This window comes from Cynoglossus semilaevis, chromosome 9, assembly GCF_000523025.1.
Source record: "Cynoglossus semilaevis isolate Cse_v1.0 chromosome 9, Cse_v1.0, whole genome shotgun sequence".
Classification (NCBI taxonomy): domain Eukaryota; kingdom Metazoa; phylum Chordata; class Actinopteri; order Pleuronectiformes; family Cynoglossidae; genus Cynoglossus; species Cynoglossus semilaevis.
Genome location: NC_024315.1, coordinates 13,536,980 through 13,564,938, shown reverse-complemented (window position 1 = coordinate 13,564,938; position 27,959 = coordinate 13,536,980). Strand labels below are relative to the sequence as shown.

The window sequence follows — 27,959 nt, the reverse complement described above, 5'->3', positions numbered from 1 at the left end:
ACTGGTTAGTTATAAAGTATCAACAAGCTTGTATTTATTGGAGTAAATATTCACTGAGCCCCGTCCCCCCCCCAACCGCCCCGTCCCCCCGCAACCATCTGTCTTCCTGTTTAATTCTCCTCTGGACATAAGAGAATCCTTTCAAAAACAATACAAATATGACCTCATCACGGTCAGCCATGTTTTTTTATTATGTTATGTTACTTTGTTTGATACACTAAGAACACTTTAAATGTAATAGATCTCTGGTGTATGTAGTCAAAGCAGCGTGGACACAGGAGGACAGGAAGTGGTGGAAACACGACAACAGTAGATGAAGTGTAGAAGTGTTGAAGTCAACTTTGCCCCCACAGCCTGTTGTTCCTTGTAATCGTCCTTGTCTTCCAGTGATGATCGATGTAATCCACCTGATTCACATGTAAGCCGTGCCACAGTGTGGTGTCAGCTGCATGTAGAGTACTAGCGTGTAGACTGTGTGTGTGTTTCCCTGTCGTTTCCTGTTGTCAACAGTGGATTTCACACTTGGCTGGAACGCCGCTGCGGCCACGGAGCTGTGGACGTACGTATGTACGTTCGTGACTCGTGTGTGATTTCTTCAGCTGCCGGCAGATTTGGTGAAGTGTTTATAGATTTAGCCTCACAGTGGCTGAGTTATGCAGATGGGGTGGATTGACCTGCTGCGACCTTGGAGAAGTGCCCTGGCTGTGGATGACAGCGACCTCAGTACAGGCAGGATGTGCTGCAATGCAGCAGAGCAGATCAGATCAGTGGCGCTGCATGTACTCACACACACACACACACACACACACACACAAAGCTGCAGCTCATAACACTATAACAATAACTCTAACACACACACACAGTCAAAATATAGTTTTAGGGAAACCTGTTTAGGATCACTGTAAATATTTAAACACTTTGTAATACACTGGAAAACCTGCAAGGGTGTGTCTTCACTAACCTGCTGCTGACTGGCTGGAATACACACACCACCCACAAGTCTGCATATTAAACAGTACACACACACACACACACAAGCTAATACTTTGACTCTGCATTGACTCCTGTTTATCTATTACTACTACTACTACTGCTACTGCTGCTGCTGCTGCTGCTGCTGCTTCCGTTTGACTACTATATTCACAGAATTGCACAAAATGTGATAGCTAACGTTAGCTCTGGTGTCTGTACCAGGGCTGTTGTAGCTAATGTTACAATAATTACCCACAGATTCACCCATAGGAGGACAATAAGTCCAGCTTTTGCTAGACATTGCAAAGAGATTTAAACCAACCGTAAAGAGATCTGAGAATTCCACAGACATAATATCAAACTCTAATTACTCTGAGCAGTCAGATCAAACCAGATTATCATCAGTATCATCAACTCCACCCACAGCACAGTGATGCTGTGGGTGGAGTTGCCCCACTGTCATGCATGCACAGGTTCACAGACACATGAAAACACACACACACACACACATCAGCAAACAAACAAACAAGGACACAAATCCACTCGTGACCTTGAACTGACTTTGATTCATTTCCTGGAGGCGTGGCACATTCACCACATGACAGAGACAAATAGATGATGACTTGTGTTTTGTATGATAAAGGGGGAAATGAGAAATTGAATGTTTTTAGTCGATGAACTGACACGAGTGTCTGTGTTTGTTCCTTTGACCTTTCTTTAAAAATAAAGACCGTCTATAAATTCATCCTCAGTGACGCCATCCTGCTGCATCATTCAGCAGCATGTGTGTGTTAATCCGCTGCTGAAAACAGTCCCAGTAATTGCTCTGATGCTAATCCTGAGTTTCTCACATGCCATTTGTTTGAGAAATATCTTAGCCTTTTCGAGAACTAGAAAGACTTTGTGACCTGATTTTTGCAGAATTCTATCCTCAGTAGGAACAGATGGGACCTGAGCAGATGGGGGTCGGAAAATAGACTGTGGTTCTGTCTGTTCTGGTGTTTTTTGGGGGAATTGATGTCAATAGTGAATATATAGTCATCTCTATTGTTTAAAGACGCACAGACGCTGGGCGTTGGTAAACCCTGGGATGTCAGAGCAGACACACACTGCAGGAAGGTGACTCAGGCGGAGGAAGGAAGACTGGTCTGTTTTTGTTGCACTGATACAACAGGGTATTTTTTCCGTTCTGACGCAATTGTCTCCAAAATGACAGGATGAGGTAAAAAAAACAATATTCTGGAATGTAATTTGGCATGTAAGAGTGTGTAACCATGTGTGACGTGTTGGGAACACACTTTCAACAAACCTAGGCCTGGTCAAAGAGGTTGGACTGAGGACAGTCAGACACAAGTGCCCACTCAGTTGTTCTAAGCCAGGGTTCAAGACAACAAAGTATATCGTACCGTAGAGTATCGTATCGTCAGACCTGGAAGCTTCCAGTGAGGGTTCAGGGTTGTGAATAAAGTGGTGCCCAACTTATTCTTAACCCAGGGTCTACAATATGTCAGATTCACGTTGTTGGGCTATAAAGAAATGTATTTTCCAAGCCTCTGTTTAAAACCAATTAGATCCCGGCCCTGGCAGGATTAGGGTTAAATTAATGTTTTTAAAAAATCTTGGTTTTCCTTTTTATACCAACCCGGATTGATTAGTTAGTTACACCTGCAAATATTTCCTGACCCTTTTATGCTAATGACTTATAGATTTTCATTTTTGTCCTTCCATTCAAAAAATTAGCTCTGCATTTTAGAATCAGACCTCTGACTGCAGGATCAGAGGTCACCGCTCATTGACCTCCAAATCATTAACACGGAATAATAACCCACTCTATCACACTGTTAGATAAAGAAGTCTGTTTATTAATTGATATATATATATATTATATGCATTTGATATAATAGTTCTAATACCAGTAAGTCAAAAATAATAATCATATCATGTAGATATATATATATATATATGTGTATATAGAAAACTAATCCAATAATCTACTTTAACTCTGACTTTACTTCCTGGTAAAAAATAAAATAAAATAAAACAACATGAAGAAACCTATGATCTTCTCCCAGCTTTATACAGGGAGCCGGGGAGAAAAGACCAGAAGAAAAATTTACACCTGAAACGTTGCATCTTATAGAACTAGAACATCTGTCAGCAGCTAGTGGTGTGGACCATCTGGGTTTAAGACACAGGAAATGGTTATCTTCTTCACTAAAACATCTTTGACATTTTCGTTACTTAATATGTTTCAAAAGTTGAGTTCAACTGTCTGAGGAGAGACAGGGATACGAGGGTAGACAGAAATGGACACCTGCACGAAGTCTGTGACGGAGTGATTTCAGAAGACTCCGGGTGACCTTTGTATGGACCTAACCAGGACGTGGTACGAGGGAAGGTCAAAAAGTTGTAAGTGTTAATTGATGTTTAATTTCAAATGATATCCCACACATAAATGTTTAAATTTCAATCCTCAGTGTGAAATCTGTCCGTTGAATACTACAGTGTTTTTGGAATCAGGGCTATACCAACAAAATGGACTTTAAACAGTTTTCAAACGTCACATTTTTAACCAATCTGGAATGGACTCCTGTTCAATCGACTGAAGCTCATCATCATGTTTGAATCTAGAACCATCTGATTTTTTCCGTCCCTGGAATTATCAAAAATAAATCAGTTTGTCTTAGAACTTTTTGATCTTTACCTCCATTGAGTATCGATGAGATTGATGGGATTTAGAGACCGGAAGAGAAAACTTTAGCTTAAACCAGTCACATTATACACTTTATATGACAAAGGTCTAATGAAAATAATAATAATAAAAAAGAACAGCGTTGACAGATGACATAGTCGAAGGAGAGAAAGAGGAGAGAACGTAGGAAAACAGCTGAGAACAGCAGGATATAGAAAGTTTCATTGATGTGCTTCTCCACCAAGGATCTACGTCTGTAAACAGGGTGTAGCAGCACAGAACAGTGCAGAGCCTCCTCCATCTCCTCCCCTCCTCAGCCCTGACTGACCCGTCTCTCCAGGTGCTCTCCAGGAGGTAGCCGTGCCTGGACCAAACTCACCCGCAGCGCCGAGAAACTCTCTCCTCTCCTACGTCTCTCTGGATGTAGAAACAAAAACATGGAGGCAGGCGGTTTCAGGGCTGTGGACGTGGATGAAGCCATGTGGTGTGGTGCCACGGACGCTGGACTTCAGTGGTCCGCGGTGGGTCTGACCAGGCCAGAGAGGAAGCAGGGCTCCATGATCACAGGCCTCTCTTCACGCTGAGGAGCCAATCTTTTCCGTTTGGGGTCAAGAAGATGCGTCAAAGCTGTGGAGGAAGAGGAGGGAGAGAGGGAGGAGGAAACAACGGGAGACCTCATTAGAACAGTGAGACGTTTGTGGGTAGGATTTCCTGAAGGAAAAAGCAGAAACTTCCGAAGATTCAGAAGCAAGATACAGGGTCAAAACCGAAGGTAGTTGTTCCTGAGAAACTGCAGATACAAAAGGTTCCACCAAGTATTTACTTTGGTACAATAGCTGAGTTTTTAATAAGCATTTACTTGTATTTTATTAAAACCACTTAGTTTAAAAGAAAATGACAGAATGCGATGGAACAGCTGGATTGGCCCCTAGGGGCCTGGCCACCCTGTAGGTCGTAATTAAAGGGCGACAGGATGGAGTTGTTGTTAGTGCTCTGGCCTGAGAGCAACAACATGATCTGATGATCTGGTCTGTCTGTGTAGAGTTCTCGTGTTTTCACTGTGAGATTGGGTTGATGGTTCACTCTGAGAGGGAATGCGGAAGTGAATGGCTGTTTGTCCCTGTGGTGGACTAGTATGTAGTACGTAAACCACCACCCCGGAGATTCCAGATTTAGACCATAGGATTGTCACCAAACATTTACTGATGTTGTTATAAATCAATGTAAATTAGCCTCATTCCATGTTGACAAACTGAATAGTGGGAATCAGTTCAAGTCTTTTGTTTGTTCAGCTCCAAATGCTCTGTGCATGTTTCTGCACATCACATTGATTTTTCCTGATAAATAACAATCAAAAGTTTGGCTTGAATCACTTGTGAAAAAAACAGCCAACATTTTCTTGTTCTTATTCAGTCTAATATGACCAAAACTCCCAGTAACAACTTGACTTACATCAAAATGAATTTGTTCCTTTTGAAACACATATTTGTGCGATAACTGAAAAACTCCACTCTGCTTTGTGTTAAACAACACTCCTGAGCAGACTGTCGATGTATTTTCACTTCTGTGATATTAAATACGACGCTGTGCTTCATTAATTCAGCTGTAACCCGACAGAGGCCTGGAGCGGAGCAGCAGGACTCACTTGTCACTAATTCATTATTAACAACCACGTGACATGTGGCACGCCACGTGAACATGAATTTCTGAAAAAACTAAAACGATTGTCACGCTTTTTCTCAGCAACCTGCCAAACAAACAAAATTAAATAGCGACTCCAACGATAAAGGTCACGATGTGTAATGTTGTTTTCCCGAACCAGAGACTAAGAAAGTCAACGTGGATTGATTAATTACAGCCAAAGAACTAGTTAAAATAAGTGTCAACTTTCTCAGTTTTGTAGCAAAGACAATGAACAGGATGCATTCAGTGACAAGACTATATTGCTTGGATTATTAGGTGGAACGTTTTGGGGGTTTTTTGTCAACGGTAGCTTGGGTATGGGAATTCTTTTGTACTACAACTAGTACAACAGTCCTGGTACAAACACCAGAGCTAACGTTAGCTACAACATTCATTCAGTTAGTTCCTGACCAAAATGTATTTGATTTCAAAAACGTATTGTGTCAAATTTGCAGCTTGATAAAATTAGATTAAATAGATCAATAGTGATTCAGATTCTTTTTTTTTAATCACGTCCCTCCACTAGTCAAATCACGAATGCGTTTGTCTCTGTCTCTGGATTCACCACATTCAAGAGAGAGATGAGATCAGCCTTCAGTCTGCACCATTAGCTCGCTGCTCACCTTCTGACATAAGGAACACTTTCTTTCTCTTTTCACCTGAGTCACTGAATTTTACTTCTTCATGAGATAAGTGGGAGTGGGCTGGGAAACACAGGAGTGAGGTGGTGAAAATATTCATGATACAGAGAGAACCACGGTCTTACCGACTGCACAACTGTGAAAAGGTAACGACGCTGAGATTCTCTGTGACATTGCGTGTGATCCCATTAAATACTACAGTAAACCTCAGCGCATGCTAGGAGTGGCCAGGGGGCACTACAATCCTCTACAGGGGAGGAATGTCTTGTCTTGCAGCCATTAAATATTAACACAACAATCTCGGCCCCCCCACTGGGGCCTGATTATGGATGTAGAGCCGTACACAGGGACAGGACGGAGTCACCTCTATACCACTGAAGTCCCCATGTAAACCCAGTGTGAAACCAGCATGAGCAACAGCAAAAACATATCACTCATCTGGAACCAGTCACTGAATGACCCCGCAGCGACATGAAATCACAATAGAAAGTGTAACAATAACTGTGCCGCGTCAGGACACACATTTTCCACGTGTCATTTCCCTCTTCATTGTCTTCACTCACATTTAACCCAACCTTTCAGAAACACGGCTGAGACATCCAGATAAAACTGGAACGGGAGTTTGTTCCCGTGTTCATGTAGGCGATCATGTTTCAGTTACAATGAAAATGAAGATGCTACAAAATCACAAAGACAGAACGCCGCAACAGCTGTACATGGGGTGGAGGGGGTGTCAACAAGAGAGAGTCTTAAAAATAGTGCAACAGCTGTACATGGGGTGGAAAGGTGGGATGATGTCAACAAGAGAGAGTCTTAAAAATAGTCAAACTAAAAGACAGCAGAAAGACCTGGGAGCCTAAAGAAAAGAAAAAGGAGAAAGGGAAAAAAAGGTCAACAATGTAGAGAGACAGAACAGGGAGGTCAAAGGTCAAAAGAAAACAAAAGAAAAGCAAAAAGAAGCAAACACAAGAGTCAAGAATGATCATATGTAGCACTCTGTTCTGTGGAGACTGTGTCTCCTCTAAAGTTAAAACAACAAAAAATATTCTTCCTGTACTGCGTCCACCCCTAACGACTGTACAGTATTAGTTAAATATAAATAGGTCAGAGGTCAAAGTTGCGGATGTGATACAGAACTACTGTGGTAGCAGGGAAATCAACAGTGGACAAAAGAACATTGTCATTAACACAGAAGAGGTTGATTAGAGAAGAAGCTCAGCTCTTACCTGTCCCATAACTTGACATTTCTACAGTTGTTAGTGCAGCAGCCGGCTGATATCAAAGCTGTGACAAGGAGGAGAGGAGAAGAAGAAGAGGAAAGGAGAGGAGAGAAGGGGAGAGGAGAAGATTAAAAGAGTTTGAAAATGCCATGTTTTGACATCAGAAAAATAAAGGTGGCTGGTTCATCAGTAATGACTGTCTGTCTGTTTAGACAGGCTGAACAAGGAGAAACCACTCATGAATAAATCATGCTGAGACCTGGCGGTTTTTGTCATAATGGTGGGAAATGTAAATCAAAAAGTATTTGCTTCAGAAAATGACTGCACAGAGGGCAGCACTAAAGTAAATGAAAGAAAAGACAGATAGTATTATTATTTGCAACATTAGGTGCAAAGACCAACAGCCCTGCCTCCAAAGGAAATGTCCATAATAATGCATTGACAACACTGAATAAATCAGATTTGTATGTACTGTATTTAATGCAGGGAAAAGGCCTGTTTTAGAATAAAAAAGGATTTGGGTTTGAATAGGTGACAGACATCAGTTTTGTCCATTTAAACTGCCTTACTTTAAATTCTAATTTTTTATATGGTGTGAAACATTTCAATCAGAGTTATACTGTACCAATAAAACAGACTTACTGTTTATTGAGGACTTTCACTAAGTTGAACATGTAAATATCAGTAAAATCCTGGGGGCAAAACCTGGCCCACTTCTGCAGGTATGACATTATAATTCAGGCGTAAACCTGGCCACAGCATGTGGTCCATTCCAGGTCATCTCCAGGTGGACACACTGCCGCTGTACTCAAAAGGCTCACAAGATCTTTGGGCAGCATTTGCCATTTCATATGTAGTCCACTGGAGACCCAAATCCATTTAGTCTGGGCCAGACCAAAGCTGGCAGCGCAGCTCTGTAGCCAGTTGTGGCCCACAGCTGTCTGGGTTTAATTCACCACAATTTCCATATCAGCTCAGCTGCTCATAAAGTCCCTGTTTGAGCCCCAGTGTGAAGGCCCTTATCTTCATAACACACACAAACAAACAGAGGCTCTGTGGCTCTGAACCTTTTAGACGTCTTCCACCAACATCTTTTATCACATTTGCTGCACATACACCAGACAGAGATGCTAATTCCTAGACATGCACTGTACACAAGGCCCATTACCTGCAGACGGGCTGCATGTGTTTTCACTAATTAAATTAAAGAATTAGAAGAATTAAAAATAGAATCATCTGACATTCCAATGGCTTTAATTTTATATATTTATTCATAATATATATAAATATATCTATATATGGCAATCATTGGGGCCATGACTACTACTGCAGTCAAACAAAGGAAGTGGGACAGTAATTATTTTTGGGATTTAAGTTTGGATTTTCAAGGAGTGATGTTGGTCACGTCAATTTTTGCTCATCGTTTACTTAGAAGAATGAAACAGATATTGTTGGTCATTTTTGCGGACTAATAATACCACATGTCAGGTGTAAGGCAGTGGTCAGTAGGGTCCAGCGAATCACGTTCTTGGTTTTGCAGTTCAGTGAAGATAAGTAAGATAAGTAATAGCTGCGAATGTGTTGAAGTGAAGGGGGTGGGGGCGTGGTGGGCTCATGTACAGGGTGTTTGTAGTTTGGAGGAGAGGCAGTCGTTTTCTAGTTCTCACTTCTCAGTTTTGCAGTTCAGTGAAGATTTAAAGTAATAGCTGCGAATGTGTTGAAGTGGGTTTTGCAGTTCAGTGAAGATAAGTAAGATAAGTAATAGCTGCGAATGTGTTGAAGTGAAGGGGGTGGGGGCGTGGTGGGCTCATGTACAGGGTGTTTGTAGTTTGGAGGAGAGGCAGTCGTTTTCGTCACAATATTGAACATCGGTCAGTATTGAAAGAGCTACTGCCCCCTACAGGTAACAGGGGTCTCTTGGAATCTCTTGGAAAGATTAATACTACCATTACAAAACAAGGCTAAGGAACAATAGACAACAACCACAGTCCATGCCGTCTTTGTTCATTTCCTGCAGCGTTTGAGACCTTTTTCCTCTTGAGTACATTTTCCTTGGAACAAAAAGCATTTCCCTGTATTTCCCACTCCACTCCTGGCCTCCTGTGCCCTTCAAAACATTTTTTTTTCCCTTCTCTACTTTTACTCTCCATCGCTCCATCTGGACCGTTTCCTCTCCCTGAGTCCATAATCGTGTTTTCAGCACATTTCCTCTCCTCCACTCACCAACATCCCACATTAAAGATTCATGCCACTGTTGTGACCGCAGAGTTCTGCAAAAGATTCCAGGTTCCTGTCTTCACCTCCACCTGCCCCCACCCTCTCTGGGTTTATCTCATCAGGGGTGTGGGGGAGACTCTTTAATATGGGGTTAGCAGCGCTGAGCTAAAGCAGTTTTTTTTTTCATTTGGAATTTAGGGTGTGTGGAGTGGGATTGATTTCATGGTTAGTGCAGAGCTTATAAACCTGTTAGGGAGCAGTAAACACACCATCACATGCATCTCACTTCCTGCGAACACACAAACACACGTGTGTGTGTGGACAGGATGTGAGGCTGATGGCTATTTAGCTGATTCATTTGGAGGAAGGACCCGGTCTTAACATGCTCTAATGGATCGATGCAAACATAGAGTGCTGGAGCAGTGACGCCCGACCAGTGTGTGGTTTAGGATAGATGAAAAAAAAACAAAAACATAAAATAACTTTTATCCTAAAGCTTTTTTTAAGCTCTGAATCCAAGTTGCCAGATCATGAAATCATGAAGCCCAGGCCCCTTAAAACACACCCTGAAGTGCTGACCTGGCCTTTTAGCCCCTCTGTGAAGAGTGGAGAGCCCGAGATGTGCAACATAGAATTCACTGAAATATCTGCAAAAGGTCATTGAGGTCCTTTATGGTCTGGGGGATGAACTTGTCAGATTTTTTTAAGGACAGATTGAGCAGTGAAGACATTTGGCAGCTGGTGTCAAGGTTGGTGACCTTTAGATACTTGTTTGTCCTAAGGTTGTGGTCCTATTGGTATTATTGACAAGTGACCTTCAATTTGTATGGGTTGGTACTCAATATGAATCAGCTGGAATGAAGATTGGCACCTGTAAGTCAGAAACCATGGTTCTCAGATGGAGATCAGGTGGAATGACAGTTAAAAATGTTAGTGGAGACAGACAGACTGGTGAGGACAACATTCCCAGTGATGTGAACCCTGTACTCCTTGGTTTGTGTGGCAAGTAAACTTAGCAGGAAGTGAGGTTCTCAATTTACCAATCTATCTACATCCTATCCTCGTTTATGAACAAGACAAGGTCATGACCAAAATGTGAGATTTTTCAGAGGAGCAAGCTGCCTCCTGGACAACCCCCTGGGTGGTGTTCCAGGTGTGTTTATTTGGGGGTGGTAAGCCCAGAGGCAGACCCAGGGCAGGGTGGAGTAATTACGACTCTCAGCTTTGAATCCTTGGAACGAACCGTACGATTGGTCGACTTGGCAACCATGTTCTGAATGTGTGTTCCCTTCAGTGACAGAACTGTAACTGTAACTTCTGATACATATACTTCATCACACACATTCTTTGTACGCTTACTACTGATACACCCGTGCTAATGAGCAGAGTCAGCGTGACTCACATACTTCCTCCGCTGTTGTTAAACACCAATTGCCTGACAATAGTCCTATGTACAAAAGGGGGCGCTACAGAGAGAGTGTGTAAAATGCTTCTTTAGTACACAGGGGAGATCGTCACCCTTTCCTGTTCCTCACCCATGTCTGTGAGACACACAGTGATGTCAGGATTCCCATCTCTCTGACAGCTTTTGCTATTTCAGTTTCAGCTGCGATGTGAAAAAGTAAAAAAAAGAAAAAAATCTAAATGTTTTTGTATGTGAGAAATGTGTGGAGCTAAGGGTTTTGAATGTGGGTCAGGGCAGAGTATAAAAAACTTGTGATTATTCCAGAACACAGGGAGGCCTGAGCTTTTGTAAGCTCTCCCTGATTCCATCTTGGTTCATCAGAGCTGTGAAAGTGAAAGGCTCTAAATTTCCTCACAAAGAGAGAGGTGAGATTGGCCTGGGAGAAGCTGCTCCCACGCTGAGTAAATCACTGTTCGAAGTAATGAACTCATGACCTCTACAGGCAGACACCACTGATTCTCCCTGTAAACATCATCGGCGTATGGTTCACATCTATCTGAGGGTGTGGCTGACAAAAGTAAATCTTCCAAAATGAATAAATGATGGAATAAAGAATTACAGCTGTGTGACTGCTCAGATCTGTGATCAGGCTGTAACTGACGTCTAATCCAAGACAGAACTCATATGGAACCACAACAGCAGACCTCAAGGCTGTTCATTCCTCTGATCCTGGTCCACTCCGGCCCCACGGCCCCCTGCCCCTCCTGCCCACCCCACCTCACTCTCCTCCTCTCTACTTACAGAATCAATGCAATGTAATTTCACGTGGCCGTTCCCTCAGACCTCCTAAAAATCAGCCCCATAAATAATTCAGACTGAATGAGCAGGAAAGCCTGTGGAGATGTGTGCTGGATCAGTGACCTTCCATTTGGCTGCCAGTCACTCAGACAATGAGACGGACAGACAGTCAGTCAGTCAGTCGGCATGGCTGCCACGAGGACTGCCCATCTTAGCATCCATTGGGTGGCTGGAGACAACACAGAAGAGAATCTCTGCGTCCAGGACACTCACTCCTCAACACAAAGATTCTACCTCGAGATGGGGGTTTCCATCCAACCTATTTTGGGTGCAACCCCCCCTAAAAACTACCCCATGTTGATCAGTATTTGTGAGTTTAGCAATTGTGCCAAATCAGCACACTTTTGAATGTGAACAAAACGGGTAGAGAGTGAACAGCGAACGTATTAGCTGCTCTTTAACTACTACAGGATTGAACACAGCATTATCTAATAAGGGTGCAGCAATTGGTCGACATTCATCAGGTCTTTGTCAGCGTAGCAGCAGCAACAGTGACCCGTAGAAAGGCCCAGTGGGGTGATAGTGAGGGGACACGCTGCTGCAGCTGCTCGTCTGGGGGATTTCACCTCTTTGGTGATTTGTACTGCACTGCAGCACAGCAACGGGGAACTGAGGACAGGACAAAATGAAGACGTTGTGAGTTTAAAGCTCTACCAAAACAGCAGACGAGGGTGGAGAGGGTGGAGGTGACGTGACAAGTCTGAAATCCCAGCATTATTATGTCATCTCTTTAAACATGTTTGTCAGGTGCACTTGGCTCGTACCAGCTGTGAAGATGATAGCTCCCCCTGGTGTAATCTGAACTACCAGTGGGCTGTGTTCAAGGGTCCGTCATCATTTCTATCAGCAGAATTTTAAAAACTCCATTGGCTGAGCCACTCTCCGTCCTGACCTGCTTCTGAGTGGAATGTTTTCTTGAGTCATTTGCCCCTGATGAAGCGTCTCTTCTATTCGACACCAACACTAACAGCTCTGTAGTGTACCCTGGTGGGCGTAGGTCCACTTATATTTGCATTTTCCACACCAGAAGTGTTGCATCGGCTTCACCCTTCGCTCCTGCCACTCTCACCTCCCTGTAATCAGCTTCACCTCCTACATCTGTCCTCCACTTCTCTGCCTCCACAGTGATTACCTTAAGACCTCCACCTGTGCCCTGCCTTCATTTGTTTAGAAATACCGCCCAAGTGGACGACTCTCCGCTCAACCTTAATTCAACCAGACAGTTTAGATATACGCTCTCTAAAAGCTGTGTTTATCCTCAGCCCATAAATGTACTGCACACTCCCCTCCTGGCTGGTGGTAATCACTAATCAATGTGAGCTGTATTTGGGTCCAAACACTCCAGTCGGAGTGGAGCAGCCCGGAGAGAACCAGCTAACAGCAGTTTGTCAAAACATGAACAATCATAACAAAAGCTTGGGATTAAGGCACTGCTCTGGTATCAGCGTAAAACATAATAATTAAATGAAGTAGGAAAAAAATGAAAAAAATGTATTTCCAAATAGACCAAAGAAAATGACAGTCAGTTCAAGCTGTATGTATGTAGTATAAGTGAATATACACATAAATGTGCCTTTGGTTTTTTTATATAGAGTAACAGAACAAGACAAAAAAACAAGATGAAAATGAAACGGGAGTTTCCTGAAACTCACCAATGAGGATTTCTTCATTAGTTTTGTTCCATCTACAAACCAAAGAAATTCAGTTTAGCACAGAAACTGAAAACATCAACATGTCAGCTAACAGACATATAATGTTAAAGCAGTGGTCAATTTAGTAGTCAGTATATTTTTGTTGTTTTATAACATTCTGAAAATGAAATGATGGGCCCTACAAGATACCAAGGCCAATAACTGGCCCCCGACCCAACTTTGAACATCTATATCAGAACGAAGGACACATTATATCAATACTGTGACTACAACGAGGTACTTAGTGCGGTTGAATAAATCACCAGTGTAAGTTGAACAGAATAAAACAAAGTTTTCTTGCTGAAAATAACAAAACTATTTCTCTTTTCTTTAGCTATTAACCTTTGAGTTGAAGACTTCTGCCTTTGGACCTTTTGACAGCGCTCTGGTTAAAGTGTCCGCGGTGATGGATGTGTTGTTCTGCTGCAGCCATTCCTCACAGGTGAATGAAATATTTAAGCCAGACATTTGCAAGATAAACTGCTGTTGTCCTATTTTAATATGTCACCGGCCGCCTCTCTCTGTCTCTGTCTCTGTCTCTCTCTCTCTCTCTCTCTGCTCAGAGCTGATGAATAATATAACAGTGTGTGCTGGTCTGGGTGTGTATTGTATATGTGTGTTGGCGTGGGCTCATGTGTGCAGGGATGAGCAAAAAATGTTATAACAGAGCACTTTGAATTCTAATCTCTAAAGTCTAACTGAATTCACTCACCATTGATTATAGATTTATGGCATTGTTGGGAAGTGTTCTAACTTTTGTGGAAATCAGCTAGCCAATCATTCTAGAGATGTTGGTCGTCGTAAAATTATTTCAACATCCCAGAGAGGAAAGAACTGAATCTCTGGACAGGTGATGGAAGGAGAATCGGTACCGTGAGGAAAGTATGACCAGTGCAGGTCCATTCATGCACAGTAACAGGAGATGCGGATACGCCTCGCTGTCATCTATATCGGAGTAAACGTTACATCAAATGCACATAATGCACCAATAAGAGGAGGAGATACATTTATGCTGCAGGAAATGGATTACTACATCCTGGGTGTTGTGAGAGGAGAGAGATAACGGTGCCGTCAGCTGCAGCGCTTCAGACATGTTCTGTTCCCAGATATCCAGTCATCTTCACTTTTCATCCTCCCTTAAACAGATAGCTCGGCAGTAAAAACTAAATAAATAAAGCAGCTCAGCACGGCTGCTTGACCAGCGCTGCAAATGCTTGAGAGGAAATACTGGATAACCATAAAAGCTGAAGCGAGGACTTAATATCACGTACTGACTGTAAAGTTGGGCTTTATGCACACGAGTCCAACTTTCAATCCCTGGCCATCTGTCGAGGTATTTGCCTCTTAGGGAAAACTGTCATTTTAGCTTTTTTCTCCTGCAGCGTCAAAACACCTGCCACAGAAAAAGACGCAGAGTCATGATGAGGACTGTCATCAATGTCTCCACTGATGACATCAAAGAAGGAGAGGTTACTGTTTTGAACTTCAAAGTTCAGGACTTTAATTTGAGATTATAAATACTTTCATCAGCCCACCATTGAAGGGAAATTCACATTCAGCACAGCAGCTGTGGACCACAGTGACCTCTGGTCTGAACGGATCAATGATGTCCTGCAGGTGACTCCAAGAAGGTAGAATCAGACGGATGGAGACATGAATCAAACCAGTAACAGAATTAACCTGGAAGAACTGGTGTCTCCTCTGGCTTTCACAACGTTCCGCCACTGTCAGGAATTCATGACAACTGGAAAATTCAATCAACTTGTGGACCAAGGACCAGCAGACTGAAAGCCCTGCCTCTGTCAGTGACATTTCCAGACCTGAACCTTACTGCAGACTTCAGAAATGTGATCAAGAGGAAGAGTGATGATGAGTAGGATCCATTTAAAAAGGAGGAGTTTTTCACACCAGAGGTCGAACGACATCAACCAACAGAAGGAGTTTACGGAAAATCACCGGCAAGGACAGCGTTTTTTCACCAAATGTAAATATCTGTTTGCTTATTGAAAGTACTGCAACGAATATTCAAGTATATCTATAAAATGAGTGTCATCAGACGCCACTCCATTGCATACACACACTCAAATCCATACTACAGTGTCCAATTAAACTATTTGTTAGTAATAGCGAGAGAGACTGCGGCAACCCCTTCCACTCCCCAAAAACACATAGGTAACCATGGTAACTCCAAACAGAACTTTTCCCACATGAAATATCCATCCATCCATTTTTATCCACTTATCCGTTACCAGGTCGTGGGGCTACATGAAAGATCAGATTTTTTTATTAATTGTAGTGTACTGCTAGAGGGAGCTGTTGGGAAACAAATGGTCCTATTCCATTGGGTGTGATTAGTCGGTATTTTCATTGTAGGCTGAAAATACCTCGCTTACAAAAGTCCAAAGTCCAACAAATGCCCTCAGCTATCGGGGTCCATCTCTATTCTCCTGTTTGGCTCTGACCATGTGACACACCCAGGCGGCCAGCCCTAAGTCAAAACCGAGCTGCAGCCGAAGCAAATGTTGCATGTCTAAATGTGGTTACTGCTGCTGGCTCTGCTGCCGACACAGGTTCCCCCAGGCCCAGTCCTGCCCCCGTACACAGCAGCCTCTAAACTTCCAGTTAATTACCTGGCCGAGCAAACTAATTTCCACTCTGCTCAGTGAGCCCATCCCCACCGGCGTGGAATAAGAGGATGAAGATTGTTCTCCATGCCACAGATTTTTATGTCTGCAGGATGAAGGGGACCACTGTACAACATTTGTCATTTTCCTCTGGGGTTTGGGTGGAGTGACACTCATGCATACCATAGACTGTAAATAAATGATGGATGTTCTCTGCAGCGTCTATTGCACATCCATGTGTCCTGGAGGAAGGATTTTTCCATGTTGTTATTCAGTTGGAGAGTGTGAAGAACTGTTCTGCCTGATCAGTGTTCTGGTCTTGACAAACATCTGTGCCCACCAAGGGGCCATGCCCCACACTTTGAGAAAGGCTGCAGTATTGTGCAAGATGCACACAACACAGAGGCATTGTGGGACTTTATCAAGCGGCAGCGGCTGGATTAAAAGTGACAATGACATACACCAGAGGCTGATAAACAAAAAGCTAATCATGCGCTCCTTGGTTAATGGCTGCCCCGATGACCCATGTGCAACAATGTTTGGGATAATTGATCTCAAGTGTGATTAGAAATTCAAACATTAGAAAAACACACTCAGACGTGACAGTTTCTCCCAGGTGGAGCCGAGACCAATCCTGTGTGTGAAGCTACCTCAGCTCCATATTTGGGGATTTTAATCTTCTCTCATCTCATTTCTGATAAAACCTCGGCATCACGTGACTCATTCAGTCACTCTTCACAACACTGAGCCTCAGGTTCAAACAGTAATGAGTGAATTCAGATGAGACTGCCTGGAAATAATTCAGTTCAAATTGAGTTAGAGCAGCCTGTCACTCACTGCCATCCTTTCATGCCAGGCAGCTGTGACCAACATGAGAGTTTTATGGTGCTGTTCAGACTGGAAGACTCCACATTTTGTCAACCCAGCCACTTTACACCCAGTGCCTTGACAGATGAGCGAGGAAGAGGATGGAGCGGAGTAAGAGGTTGAGGTGAAGATGTATTGAAGAATGAAAGAAAGATGGGGGAGGGTTGAAAAAGGCCCATCAACCACTCCAACACTCATTCAACCTTCTGCCCAGCCTGGCACTAGCACGTCATCCTGCCTTCCTTGGGGGGCGGGGGGTTTGTCATCAGAGCTTTCTTCCTTTCTGACAGCTGCTGGTTCTCACTGGCAGCCAATTAGGAAAGAAAGAGATGTTAAAACAGAGAAAGAGGAGGAGGAGAGGGAGAAGAGCAGGGAGATCAGCTTCCTCAGTGGCAGCGGGAGAGGAAGAACATTATCTTTGGCCAAAGCCTCAGTGATGATTTCCTGTTGCACTGACAAGCGCCAGCTCTTCACAACAACCACTTCAGGAGCTGGACCCTGTGCACTGAGGCGACGGTTGTCAACATGAACAGAATCAGTGACACCACGTGATGATCTTTGCTAATTGAATCTGATAGACTTCAAGTCCAAGTCCGGGCTGGTGGTCTGTGGAAACATGCTGCTGGATTTACTTCACCGCCGGGGAAATAAATAGAAGTGAAGCACAAGTTCACCAAATAGTTCCTCCAAAGTTCCTGCAGCACAGAACTGAATCACCACGAAACTGACTACGAGCAGCACTTGTCACCGTTGAACCGCCAGTGTGACAGTTTGTGTTTTGATACAAGCAGAAAGTGTGGAATATGAATATGCCACTGTCTTGACCTGTGATGGACAGTAGAACTGACACACGTCAGGTCAAGTGGGATTGACCCCAGCTCTGCCTGTGACCTTTGACACAAGCAAAAGAAGATGAATGAATGGATGGGTGAATGAATAAATGGGTAAATGGATGAATGAGTGAATGGATAAATGGAAGGATGGATGAGTGAATGTAGTTTTGGTTCTATGTCTCTTTCGCGTCATTTCATTACATGAGATGATTTGAAACCAAATTTTGTGTCACATCACAAGCTATTTTTTCATTTGTAAAAGAAAATACTCCACGGACATTGACGTCCCTCCTCCTCCTCCTCCTAACAAATCACACGGCCAGATTATGACATTTAAAGCTGCACACTCACAGTCTTTAATCCCTTATGTGTTGACTGAGGTGTGATAGGTCACACACACTAAAACATCTATCACCAGGAGGCGCCGCAGAATATTATGGTCTAGTCTCCCAACCGTGAAAACATATGTGAATGACACGGTTAATGGTCCGTGCAAATCGACTTAATTTACCTTGATTTATATCTGGTGCTGTGATCGGTGCCGGGCCTTTCTCTTCCCTCTCTGTCTCAGACAGGATTACTTTTCCTCTTTTCCTGTTTGTGTTTCTTATCACATTATTTTTATAATCTCCCCAGAGTCTGTCATGGACTGAGGAAAGGACTCTCTCTGCCTCACAGATTAGGACCAAGTTAGTGTGTGATATGAGAATCAGTCAAAACGTCCTTAGACAGATGTGTTGATTTCTACTGTTATTATGTCAAGTGTTGAACTGTTTTAACCAAACCTGAATGGAAACCTGTTCCGGTGAACATCAACAGGTTTGGATCTAGAACCATCTGACCAGCCTCGTTCTTTTGAGTTCAGCGGACTGGAAGAAAGTCCAGGTCCACTTGTTTTATCACCAGGATAAGGACATTACATGGTCTAAACCACTGGTTCCTAAACCTTTCTAAGCCAAGGGCCCCCTAACAGCATTAGCTTCTGACTGGAGACCCCTTTTCAAATCCACAGATAATGCTACAAAAATCTATGTTCTGACTTTTATGCACAATTCAATAATTAATACATTTTTAGCATAAGAACATTATTAATGAATTACTAATACACAGTTTTCTAAGGCCCTCCTAGCGCCACCCGGTGCCCCCCACTTCAGAAGCCTCTGGTCTACATCGACATGTGATGGGACAGACTTCTTAGACCTGTGTTCTTTTTGGTCTATGACACTTCCATTATTCCCCACTAGAAGGTGTCAGATACATGTGGTCCAGATGTTCAAAGCTAAAGAACTGAGCTTGTTGTTAGCTTTCGATTTGGACATACATTAAAATGCATTCATTTGCATAAAATAAATGGATTACGTTCCCCTTTAAGGAACGTTGTTGTGTTTCTTCAGGTTCTTTATGTGTGCCGCTGTTTGATAATACAAGGGCACTGGTTTTCCCACACACAGCTGTCCGTCTTTCCCCAGTGACTCTTCATTTTCCCAGTGATCATCTGAGCAGCTTAAGCTAATAAGCAGAACTTGTGATTGGTAAAGCAGAAAACAAGATTAACTCTCGTCTTTTTTTCCCCCTTCTTTACCCTCAGCAGTGGACGGATCTCACGGGTTTAGAGGGAGTTGAGAGCCTGAGGCTGAATCACGAGAAGAACATGGTTCTGTTTACACAGATCAATGCAGGGCCATGTTTGATATTGCAATCTATTATTATGTAAGATAATATTTACTTATATTCTGAAATACGCTATACAGTTGCTTGTTTCTAATTCATGTACATTGTAGGGTAATGTTCCATTAATGCTCTTCTGAAATCACTCTGTGATTTACAGGAACCATCAGAATAAACAGGAACTACCTCCAGGACTGAGGGACTGAACCGGAACATCTGTGAGTTTGGACCATAGGGGGCAGCAGTTAAAAGGTAAAAATGCAACAGTCTGTTTTCAAAAGATGGTGTTATACCATTTAACATTAGCATTAGCATTAGCAAAAGAAGGGATGCATCCATGTGTAAAAGAAAAAAGAACTTTGAACTTCATCCATCTTCATGATAGTGGAGGACTACCGATGTTTAATTATATTAAAAATTTAAATTAAAAATTAAAAACATATTTTTAGCAGTGATTTGTGTTTAATTATAATTAATTAAAAACATATTTTTAGCAGTGATTTTTTTAATCAATTATGGGGTCGCGCCCCAAAGGTTGAAAAACACTGCCATAGAACATGTCAGGAACTGGATGGTCCTCCTCTCTGCATCATCTGTTCTTTGTATGACTTTTACAGTAAATTTAAGGAGCTCTGCATCGCTGCCTTTTTTTTTTTTCAACATCCTGCAGAGGTATGAATTTTATTGCAACCACAGAATGGAAAACAAAAGTTGTGGCAGTAAGTTTGAATCCTTTGTGCAGATCTGCTGAGACCAGAGGTTTTTCTCACAACACAGTACAGTGCAGTACATTGGTATACGACTGTGAAACTTCCACTCCTGAATGGGAAACACTATTGTCAGAAACCAGATATGCCATAATACACACACAACTAACATCCTGACCCGCCAGTAATTTAGACGTCAGATTATCAGACTTTATAGGATTTTATAATTATTGAATCAGAATCAATAATTAGAGAAGAATTGATGAAATGATCATCAATGCTGATGGAAAACTTGAATGCAGCTACAGGAATGACTCTCTCTCCCCTCTCTCTATCTTTCTCTCTCCCCTCTCTCTCTCACACACACTCAGACACACACAAATACATGAAAAATGAAATAACACTGACCAAAGGGCTTAGGAGATAATCCCAGGCAGTGAAGTGTACTGCGTCGTCACTGGAATTTAATTCCCTCTTCATCCTAAAAACGGACAGCGCAGTGAGCACGGGTCAGTGAGTGATAATCACAGACATGACCACAAACCTGCTCTTTTCATTTGTCATATCTCACTCCAATGCATTTCCTTCTTTTTCTCTGGCACCAGTGTTTTAATATTATTATTGTTATTATTATTATTCAGCTGTGGTAGGAAGGCATGATTTGTCAATTCAAAATGAAGACATAAAGCTCTCTGACTTCTGGTCCAGTGTTTGATTAAATGACTTAAATCATGTGTAAATACTTTGTTATGACACCTGAAGTTAAGGTCCTTGTCGGGTCAGCGGGGTCAGTGGGGTCAGGGTAGCCCCCGTGGTTATGATGCTGATAAACTGCCTTTTTGACAGACAGCAGGTCGTGATGCAGCTGGAGCAAGGCACACCCATACACACACACATACACACTCACACAACCCAACTGCTGTGTCACACACAGACACACATGTTTGATGACATATTTATGATCACAGGTTGTTGGGTGAAGAGTATGTGTTACACTGAAACAACCAGGCCTCCTGGGAATATGGATTTTTTAGATTAAATGTTCTGTGTGGGTTTCATATTTCACCAAAAGTTTAAATCTCATTAAAGCTACAGACAGAGACTTCCTAATGCATAGGAATGTTGGGCTTGTCCTTATAATAATCCGCTACAATCTGTGGGGATTACCAAATAGCAGCAGACACTTTTTAGTCACAGTTACAGCCGGCCAAGTTTAGGATTAGGTCTTGAATTATAGACATTATGCATCTTTGTGAATTTGTTTATCTTGGATAATTAAGCTTTCTTTAAACTAATAGAAAAATATTTTAAATTCATTCATTTGTCAACCATAGATTCACCAAAAAGGCCAAGCATACAGTACGTCAGTCATTTTTTAATTCAGCAGCATTATTTTTGGCCTTTTTTGGTAGATGTAGTTGGAAAAAGCATTGTCTTCCAATAGATTTGGACAAGTCTCCTGCAAAAGTCCTTTCCGGGGGTCAAAGAGGTCATGGACAAGGGCAGGGCCACAGTCCTCCAGTCTATCATAGGGTCACATATACTGTAGATGAAAACATCCATTCACACTAACAGTCACCCTGATAGTAAAAAAAAACAACTAAAAACTAGAGGCGAGAACATGTAACATTGTTTTCATGACTGCAGCATCACTAACCAATGGGGATCGAACTGTCCTAACCACTTTCCCACTGTGTAGCCCACCACTCTTTCTAAAGCCATTAGACAGGGATGGCAAACTGTCATATGTCACACACATCACACTGTCATACACAAATGATTGCACACATGTGGGGGATGTACAGTGGAGGTCATACATGAATGACCCTGGTAGCCCGAGGGTCGCAGCCCGCTCGCTACTGCATGCAGATGAGGCCCATTTATTGTGTTGCCATGTTTAACCTGTAACACACTGGTCCACAGGAGTGTACGTGGTGAGTTGTTAAATATAGCAGAGATGCTCAGATGTCTCTGCTGACATGCCAACATGAGAGGCACAGTAACTGAACTCCTTCCTGTCAGTGTTGGGTTTACGCTGCTCTGTTTGGTCTGTGTCTGCTCCTGTTGTAATTCCAGGCTGGTCTTGAAGAGTCAGCTGTGATATTTCACCTTGACCAGTTGTCCTTTAGCGTCAGCCAGCTTTGAGCCCCTCCGTACCCCACCACCACAGCTACCTCCACCTCATCTCCACCCTTGAATCATTATCAGCAGCTGTGAGGTATTTAAGCCTCGGCCAAGTTTGTGCCTTGATATTCCTGCTTCTCTCCTGGCGACCTTCATTTTCACTGATCTCACTGAGATGCACGAGGCTGTGGCGTCATGTGTCTGCGTGTCTGCGTCAAATGAACTGAATCTTTCTGTACAACAGGACCCAGGAACAGATTTTTTCTCTGAAGCCCTTATTTTCTGTATCTCTCAGCCTCTGAGTCGGCCCACATTCCTCTTGAGAAACAAATAAAATCAATAATGCTGTAAATTTTTGCAGCAGTCAGAACCAGGAAGACTGAGGAGGAGTTTTTCTTTCCATGTGTAAAGCGATTTTTGACAGAGTTTTCACAGAGAAATTTAGTCTAAATTATACGATTTTATAATGAGTGCAGTGAAAACAGCACTGATTAATTGGTAAAATGCATCAGTTCACACTTGACAAGCATGACAGAATAACAGCCACTGTATGTCCAGTCATCTCTACTCCATCCATCTACTTAATGTTGCTCTACAACAATAAACACTAGGCTGCACATGTGTTGTTATATACACATCAAATGTGTTTCAGCAAAGGACCTCATGCTAAAAATCCCGTCTCAGCTCCCAGCATGTGTTTGTGGAGGCTTCAACTGCAGGTCAGACACCTGGCTTGAGGGACTCTAAAATTTCAGTTAAACTTTTATATATTATTCTTGACATTCTTCCATATTTGTCAACACATGCTGTGGTGTACTGGTGTACCTACCATTCATTCCATTATAGATGCTCCTATGATGTGGTGACAGATCCTCTCCAGTTGGCCTTCGCTGCCCATCTCTCACCGGGCTGCCAAACTTCACGTGATCCGGGCTCATGCTGTACTGATGCCTATGAGTTTCCGGGCTGCCCCGTGGGACCGGACAGCCCTTTTCCAGGTGTTCACTGCCCCCTAAATGTGCCTGTCGGGGTTCGGGGCTCCCACAGCCTGTGCTGCTGATGCTGCTCCTGTGGTGCCTCTGAAACAGCTCCCCGCTCCCTCCCTGGCTCAGGAAGTGATGCCTCTGGCCCAGGAGGAGGTCAGAGCTGTGGTGCTTGGGGTGGGGCTCTGGACTATGTTGACCCAAGTTCCTCCCATACTTTTCTGGACTGAGGCCCCTGAGGGATCGACTGTGATCAGGAATGGATATAGAACCACAGCGGGGTCGGCTGAGCTGAGGCAGGGTGTAAGGGTACTCCAGGCTTGTACTCCGGTGGCGAGCAGCTGGGAGATCAGAACTGGACACCTCCCTGTCACTGCCTCCTATTGCACTGATGCTGCTACACCTGGGTTTGTGGACAAGCTCAGGACTACCTTTATCAGCAGTAATGCTAACTCCACCCACTCCTGCAGACAGGTGAGGCTGCTTATGATGGGGGTGATCGGAGCTGTCGGCGCTCCCGGCACTGGACGTGCTGCTCCCGTCCCCCACGTCTCTCATCAAGAGCCCCTGTCCGGGCACCAGCAGCAAACTGTTCTGGCTGTCAATGGAACTGCGGCATCCTCCCATCCCTGTGTTCCCTACAGTTCCGTTTCCTCCACCCCCACCACCTCCTCCCACCACTCCCTTCTCCTCATCCAGCAGCAGACAGAGTTCCTTCAGCTCCTGGTTCTCACGAATTACCTCCTCCTGTCTGAGCTCCAGCTCTTTGAGTTTTTGTAGGTAGAGTGTGACTTCTTTGCGCATAATGCTAGCACTGTACCGTCCAAGGCGCTGCCACTCTCTGGAGACACGCTTCCCTTTCTGTCGGTCATCGTCCAGGAAGCAACACAAGTCCCTCAGCTCTCGGTTGTCTTCCTGCAGCTTCTGGTTAATGTCCTGAGTAAAAAGAGAAAGAAAGACACTGGAGTTTAGCTCAGCACTTGAATTGTTGTTATGGCAGGATTATAACTAGGGGTGTCTATTGGCAAAAATCTGGCGATATGAGAAGTATCACGATACAAAGGTTCCGATAAAATATACTGCAATACTACAGGCATGACGATATATTGAGTTTTTTTTAACAATTTAATTGTAGGATAACATTTGTGATCACTGGAGAAGAAATAAAAGCAAAATTGATTGAAAACCGTGATATTTCCGTGTCTCGATATTTTTAGCCTTGTAAATATAACATCACAGATGTGCTACATTTTGTACAAAACCAAATTCCTTTTAATATTTCCCATTAATCATTTTTTAAATCTACATGCAACCTTTGTCTGGTTTCAATCCACTTAATTGCTCTTTTTTTCAAAATCAGTCAAACACTGAAGGCAATCATGATGAAATTAAATCCTAATCCTCTCTGTGTTGTGCATAAAACCCTTGACTTAGTGCATGCTGTTCCCTGTGAAGTACATGCTGCAGATGTGAATGATCTGCGGAGGACCAGGAGACCACACAGAGCCTGGATGAGAACTGAAATCATCATATTCTGTGAACAATTCAGACCAAAAACAGTAACTCAGTCAAACACTTCCCTCGGCTTTATCTTTACCCTGTCATTCCAGAAAGATTTCTCTCTTCCCATTTCCCTTCCTTCTCAATCTGCCCCCTGTCTTTTACCCTTCAGTAATTTCTGTGTAATTAGGCAGCTTGGATGGGTGGAGAGGTGACGAGCTCTCCCACAAAGGCAAATGATCCCCATGTGCTTCATCTGAGACTACCTCAGGCTATAAATATCTGAGTCTGAACAGTAAACATTGTGGACACTGTGCTACGTTGCCCCCATTAGTGTTGAAGGGAAGAAGACGGCACTGAGTAAAGGTTGCTGAGAAGGAGAATTCCTGCATTTACTTTCAGAGCAGATGCCACGATGTTGTGAAGGCAGACCCTTCCCTCCTGAGCTGTGTGCATGTGTAGATTTATGATGAGATTTTTTTTTTCCCAAGAATGTGAGGTGTATGAAGACAGAGAAAGACAGAAGTCTGGTGAACAGACCTGCTGGCAGAGGAACAGAGCTGGAGCTTTACGAAGGCGATGCCATCTTTACCTCACTGCTCTGCTAAAGATTTACTTCCATGTGTTTGAGAAGTGTATCTGAATACCTTTGAATAACCTACTTCTGATTTTAGTTATCCAACTCCCGTCTAAAAGGCAACGATGACACAGGAGTCCAATCTTAACAAAAAGTCAGCATTGAGGGTTGGATGAACCTGGATTAAACTCCTGCTGACTTGATCAAATGGCTCTGTTTTAGGAGCACTGTCATTATATAAATTATTCAACCTAATCAGATTGTTCTGCTGATGACGAGTGAGCTTTTACTTTGATCAAAGCATGCTAAAAAAACCTCACAGGTACAATGCAACATGAAGTGCTTCCTAACGAGACAGGGCGGAGCCTGCCCAACAACATTTTTATAGAATTGAACAGTTTGTTTTGAACCTTTGCTGTGAAGTCATAGTTCTTACCTGTCACCCTGTTTGTTTAAGTTTGAAATGAAGATGGTTGCTTGATGTCTCCACTGCAGGAAGAGCTGTGTTTCTGCTTTTTTGCACTTTGTTCTTTTAGTTTTAATGTCTAACTTTGTCAATAATTCACAACGCATAGATATTTTATGGACACTAGTGTTTTAACTGCCATCCACCATTGCTATGGATACCAAATTATGCAACTAAAACATTTTTTTTCCTTTTGAATAGAAGATACTGTACATTAATGACCTACATGACTTCACATGGCAAAATTAATACAATTTTAATCATACCTAATGATGTACCATAATATTCAAGCTGATGTCATGTGTTGCGGCAAAGCTAATAGGATAAGAGCTAAAACCAGCGAACACAGCCTAAGACATTATAACATTGGTCTTTAAATGTGTGGGAGCTCAATAACACTGTTACAATTTGCTCCGTTGAAATTTTAACAAGTTTCTCCTTTGTAAAGAAGCTATACTGGGTGAGTAGGAAGCAGCTGGCTGCATCAGTGGCTAGCAACAAGAGAAACAACATGAAGCTTAGATGTTTCTATTCAACAAGTGTTGGAAAAATGCAAGAGGTTCAGCAAAGGCAGCGAAAAGGTAAAACATCATCAAAAGAAAATTCAAAGCTTTGAGAAGCAATTAAATTATATATTTAAATACACCTGGCCTTTATCTCCGACACGTTACTAGAGATGTTAAAAAATACTTTTCAAGAAGACACTGTACTCTTTATGGGTCTTATTGGCGCAGAAACTGTGCACACACTAAGGCTGGTGTCAAATCATGTTGCATTGGACTTGTAAGAACATTTTCTGAATGTTAAGAGGTGAAAGAAAGGAAAAGAAAACTTCAGAGACATGACATGACACACAGGCTCAGCCATAGAAACATCTATAGTCGCTACACGCCTCATGCTATGCGCGTTCTCAGGTGCGCTCCAAACCTATGATCTCATCCGTCTCCAGTGCGCGCCCCTGCTCAGTGCTCACCTTCAGTCCCCTGATCTCGTTCAAGTGCAGCTGGAGGCTGCGGTTGACCTCCCGGATAAGATTCCCGTGGTCCAGTATCACGCTCATCTTGTCGGCCTCCGAACGCCTTAGGCGCCGCACTAGCTCCTCCTTGGACCACTTGAGCAGCTCCTCGTCACTCAGACCGGAGATGTCCTCAGCTGGACTTTCCGTCTTCGCTATCGATAGCTGGAGCTGGGGCTGGGTCTGGGGCGGCGGAGTCGCTTTCTCCATGGGCACGGCTCCGACAACGGGCAGGATATACTCAGAGGCTGGCTGAAGACTTCTGCTCGCATCCGCTCTCCCTTCGACTTTTTGGACTGGGGGGAAATGATAGCGTTCACCGCTTTGAAATGAAAGACATAGTTTGGCCCTTTTCCCCTGTGGCTCCTGAGACTTGTCCTCTTTCCTGTAGAGCAACAGCTGAGGATGCCGGCTGAAGCAGCAGCGGGGAAGAGGATGCTCTGTTTCTCTCAGTCTTTCTCTCTTTCTCTCTCTCTCCCTCTCTCTCTCCCAGTCTCTCTTTATTTTTCTCCTGCCTTCACTGCAACATCCTCACCGTCCTGGAAACAGTCCCTGCAGCAGACTTGCAGAGTCAGAGTTGCCGCCTCTCCGGATTTGGCGTCCAGCAGCAGTGGCAGACGTGGAGAAAATGACACAAGCTGTGCAGACAGTCGGTGCACACACCTGCCTCCTGTTCAGTGCGCTGACATACGCGACAGAGTCAGGGGGGGAGAGAGAGAGAGAGAGAGAGAGGAGGAGAGAAGGAGGGTCCCCGCTCCTCCCATCCTCATCCTCCACCTTCTTGCTTCTCCTCACCGGGTTTGTGGTCCATCAAAATGATTTCTTGGTTATATTGCCACCTAGTGTTCAATCATTTCCAAACAAGTCGTGGTGAATTGACATACCCAAGCACAGTTCAGAAAACGTTTTTATTAATTTGATTATCCTTTTATAATGAAAATTCTGTTACTTCTCAGGTTCAAATTGGCTTTTGTTGATACATACAATTTCCCAGTTAAATTTAGGCCTACTTTAAATTATTACTTATATTATTGTTTGATTGACTAAAGTAATGGATTCAATATTGTGGCATCTAGAAAAAATGCTCAAATGAAACTAAAATTGACGAATTTTAGGGAAATGGAAAAGATAATATTTTCTGAGGACTTTTAACAGCTTTTTTAATTCAAACTTCACATCCCAGACGTCTCTTCTTTCAAAACGCACACGCGTCTCG

General features: G+C 43.2%; 1 protein-coding gene and 1 long non-coding RNA gene across 6 annotated transcripts; one reads left to right on the top strand and one right to left on the bottom strand.

Moving 5' to 3' along the window:
* Positions 1-1,938: 1,938 nt before the first annotated feature.
* ccdc85al (coiled-coil domain containing 85A, like) lies at positions 1,939-27,897 on the bottom strand. 4 transcript variants are annotated; one of them, XR_001760617.2, is made up of 5 exons: positions 26,702-27,897; positions 23,032-24,121; positions 13,341-13,372; positions 7,215-7,272; positions 4,221-4,291 (listed from the first exon to the last, which is right to left on the bottom strand). XR_001760617.2 is itself a non-coding variant. In XM_025058398.1 (4 exons), exons 1-4 carry the CDS (start codon positions 26,951-26,953, stop codon positions 4,286-4,288), a joined length of 1,380 nt encoding a protein of 459 aa, XP_024914166.1. In that variant the 5' UTR covers positions 26,954-27,897; the 3' UTR covers positions 1,939-4,285. The 4 variants fall into 4 exon arrangements, 3 of the variants coding, with proteins under 3 accessions (XP_024914166.1, XP_008315607.1, XP_008315610.1); XM_025058398.1 differs by lacking the exon at positions 7,215-7,272 and having other exon boundaries at positions 1,939-4,291; XM_008317385.3 differs by lacking the exon at positions 13,341-13,372 and having other exon boundaries at positions 1,939-4,291.
* LOC103384021 (uncharacterized) lies at positions 13,380-23,121 on the top strand. 2 transcript variants are annotated; one of them, XR_522059.3, is made up of 4 exons: positions 13,380-13,821; positions 19,292-19,413; positions 19,532-19,623; positions 23,049-23,121. It is a non-coding gene; the product is annotated as an uncharacterized LOC103384021 (long non-coding RNA). The 2 variants fall into 2 exon arrangements; XR_003050546.1 differs by having other exon boundaries at positions 13,380-19,413.
* Positions 27,898-27,959: the final 62 nt, after the last annotated feature.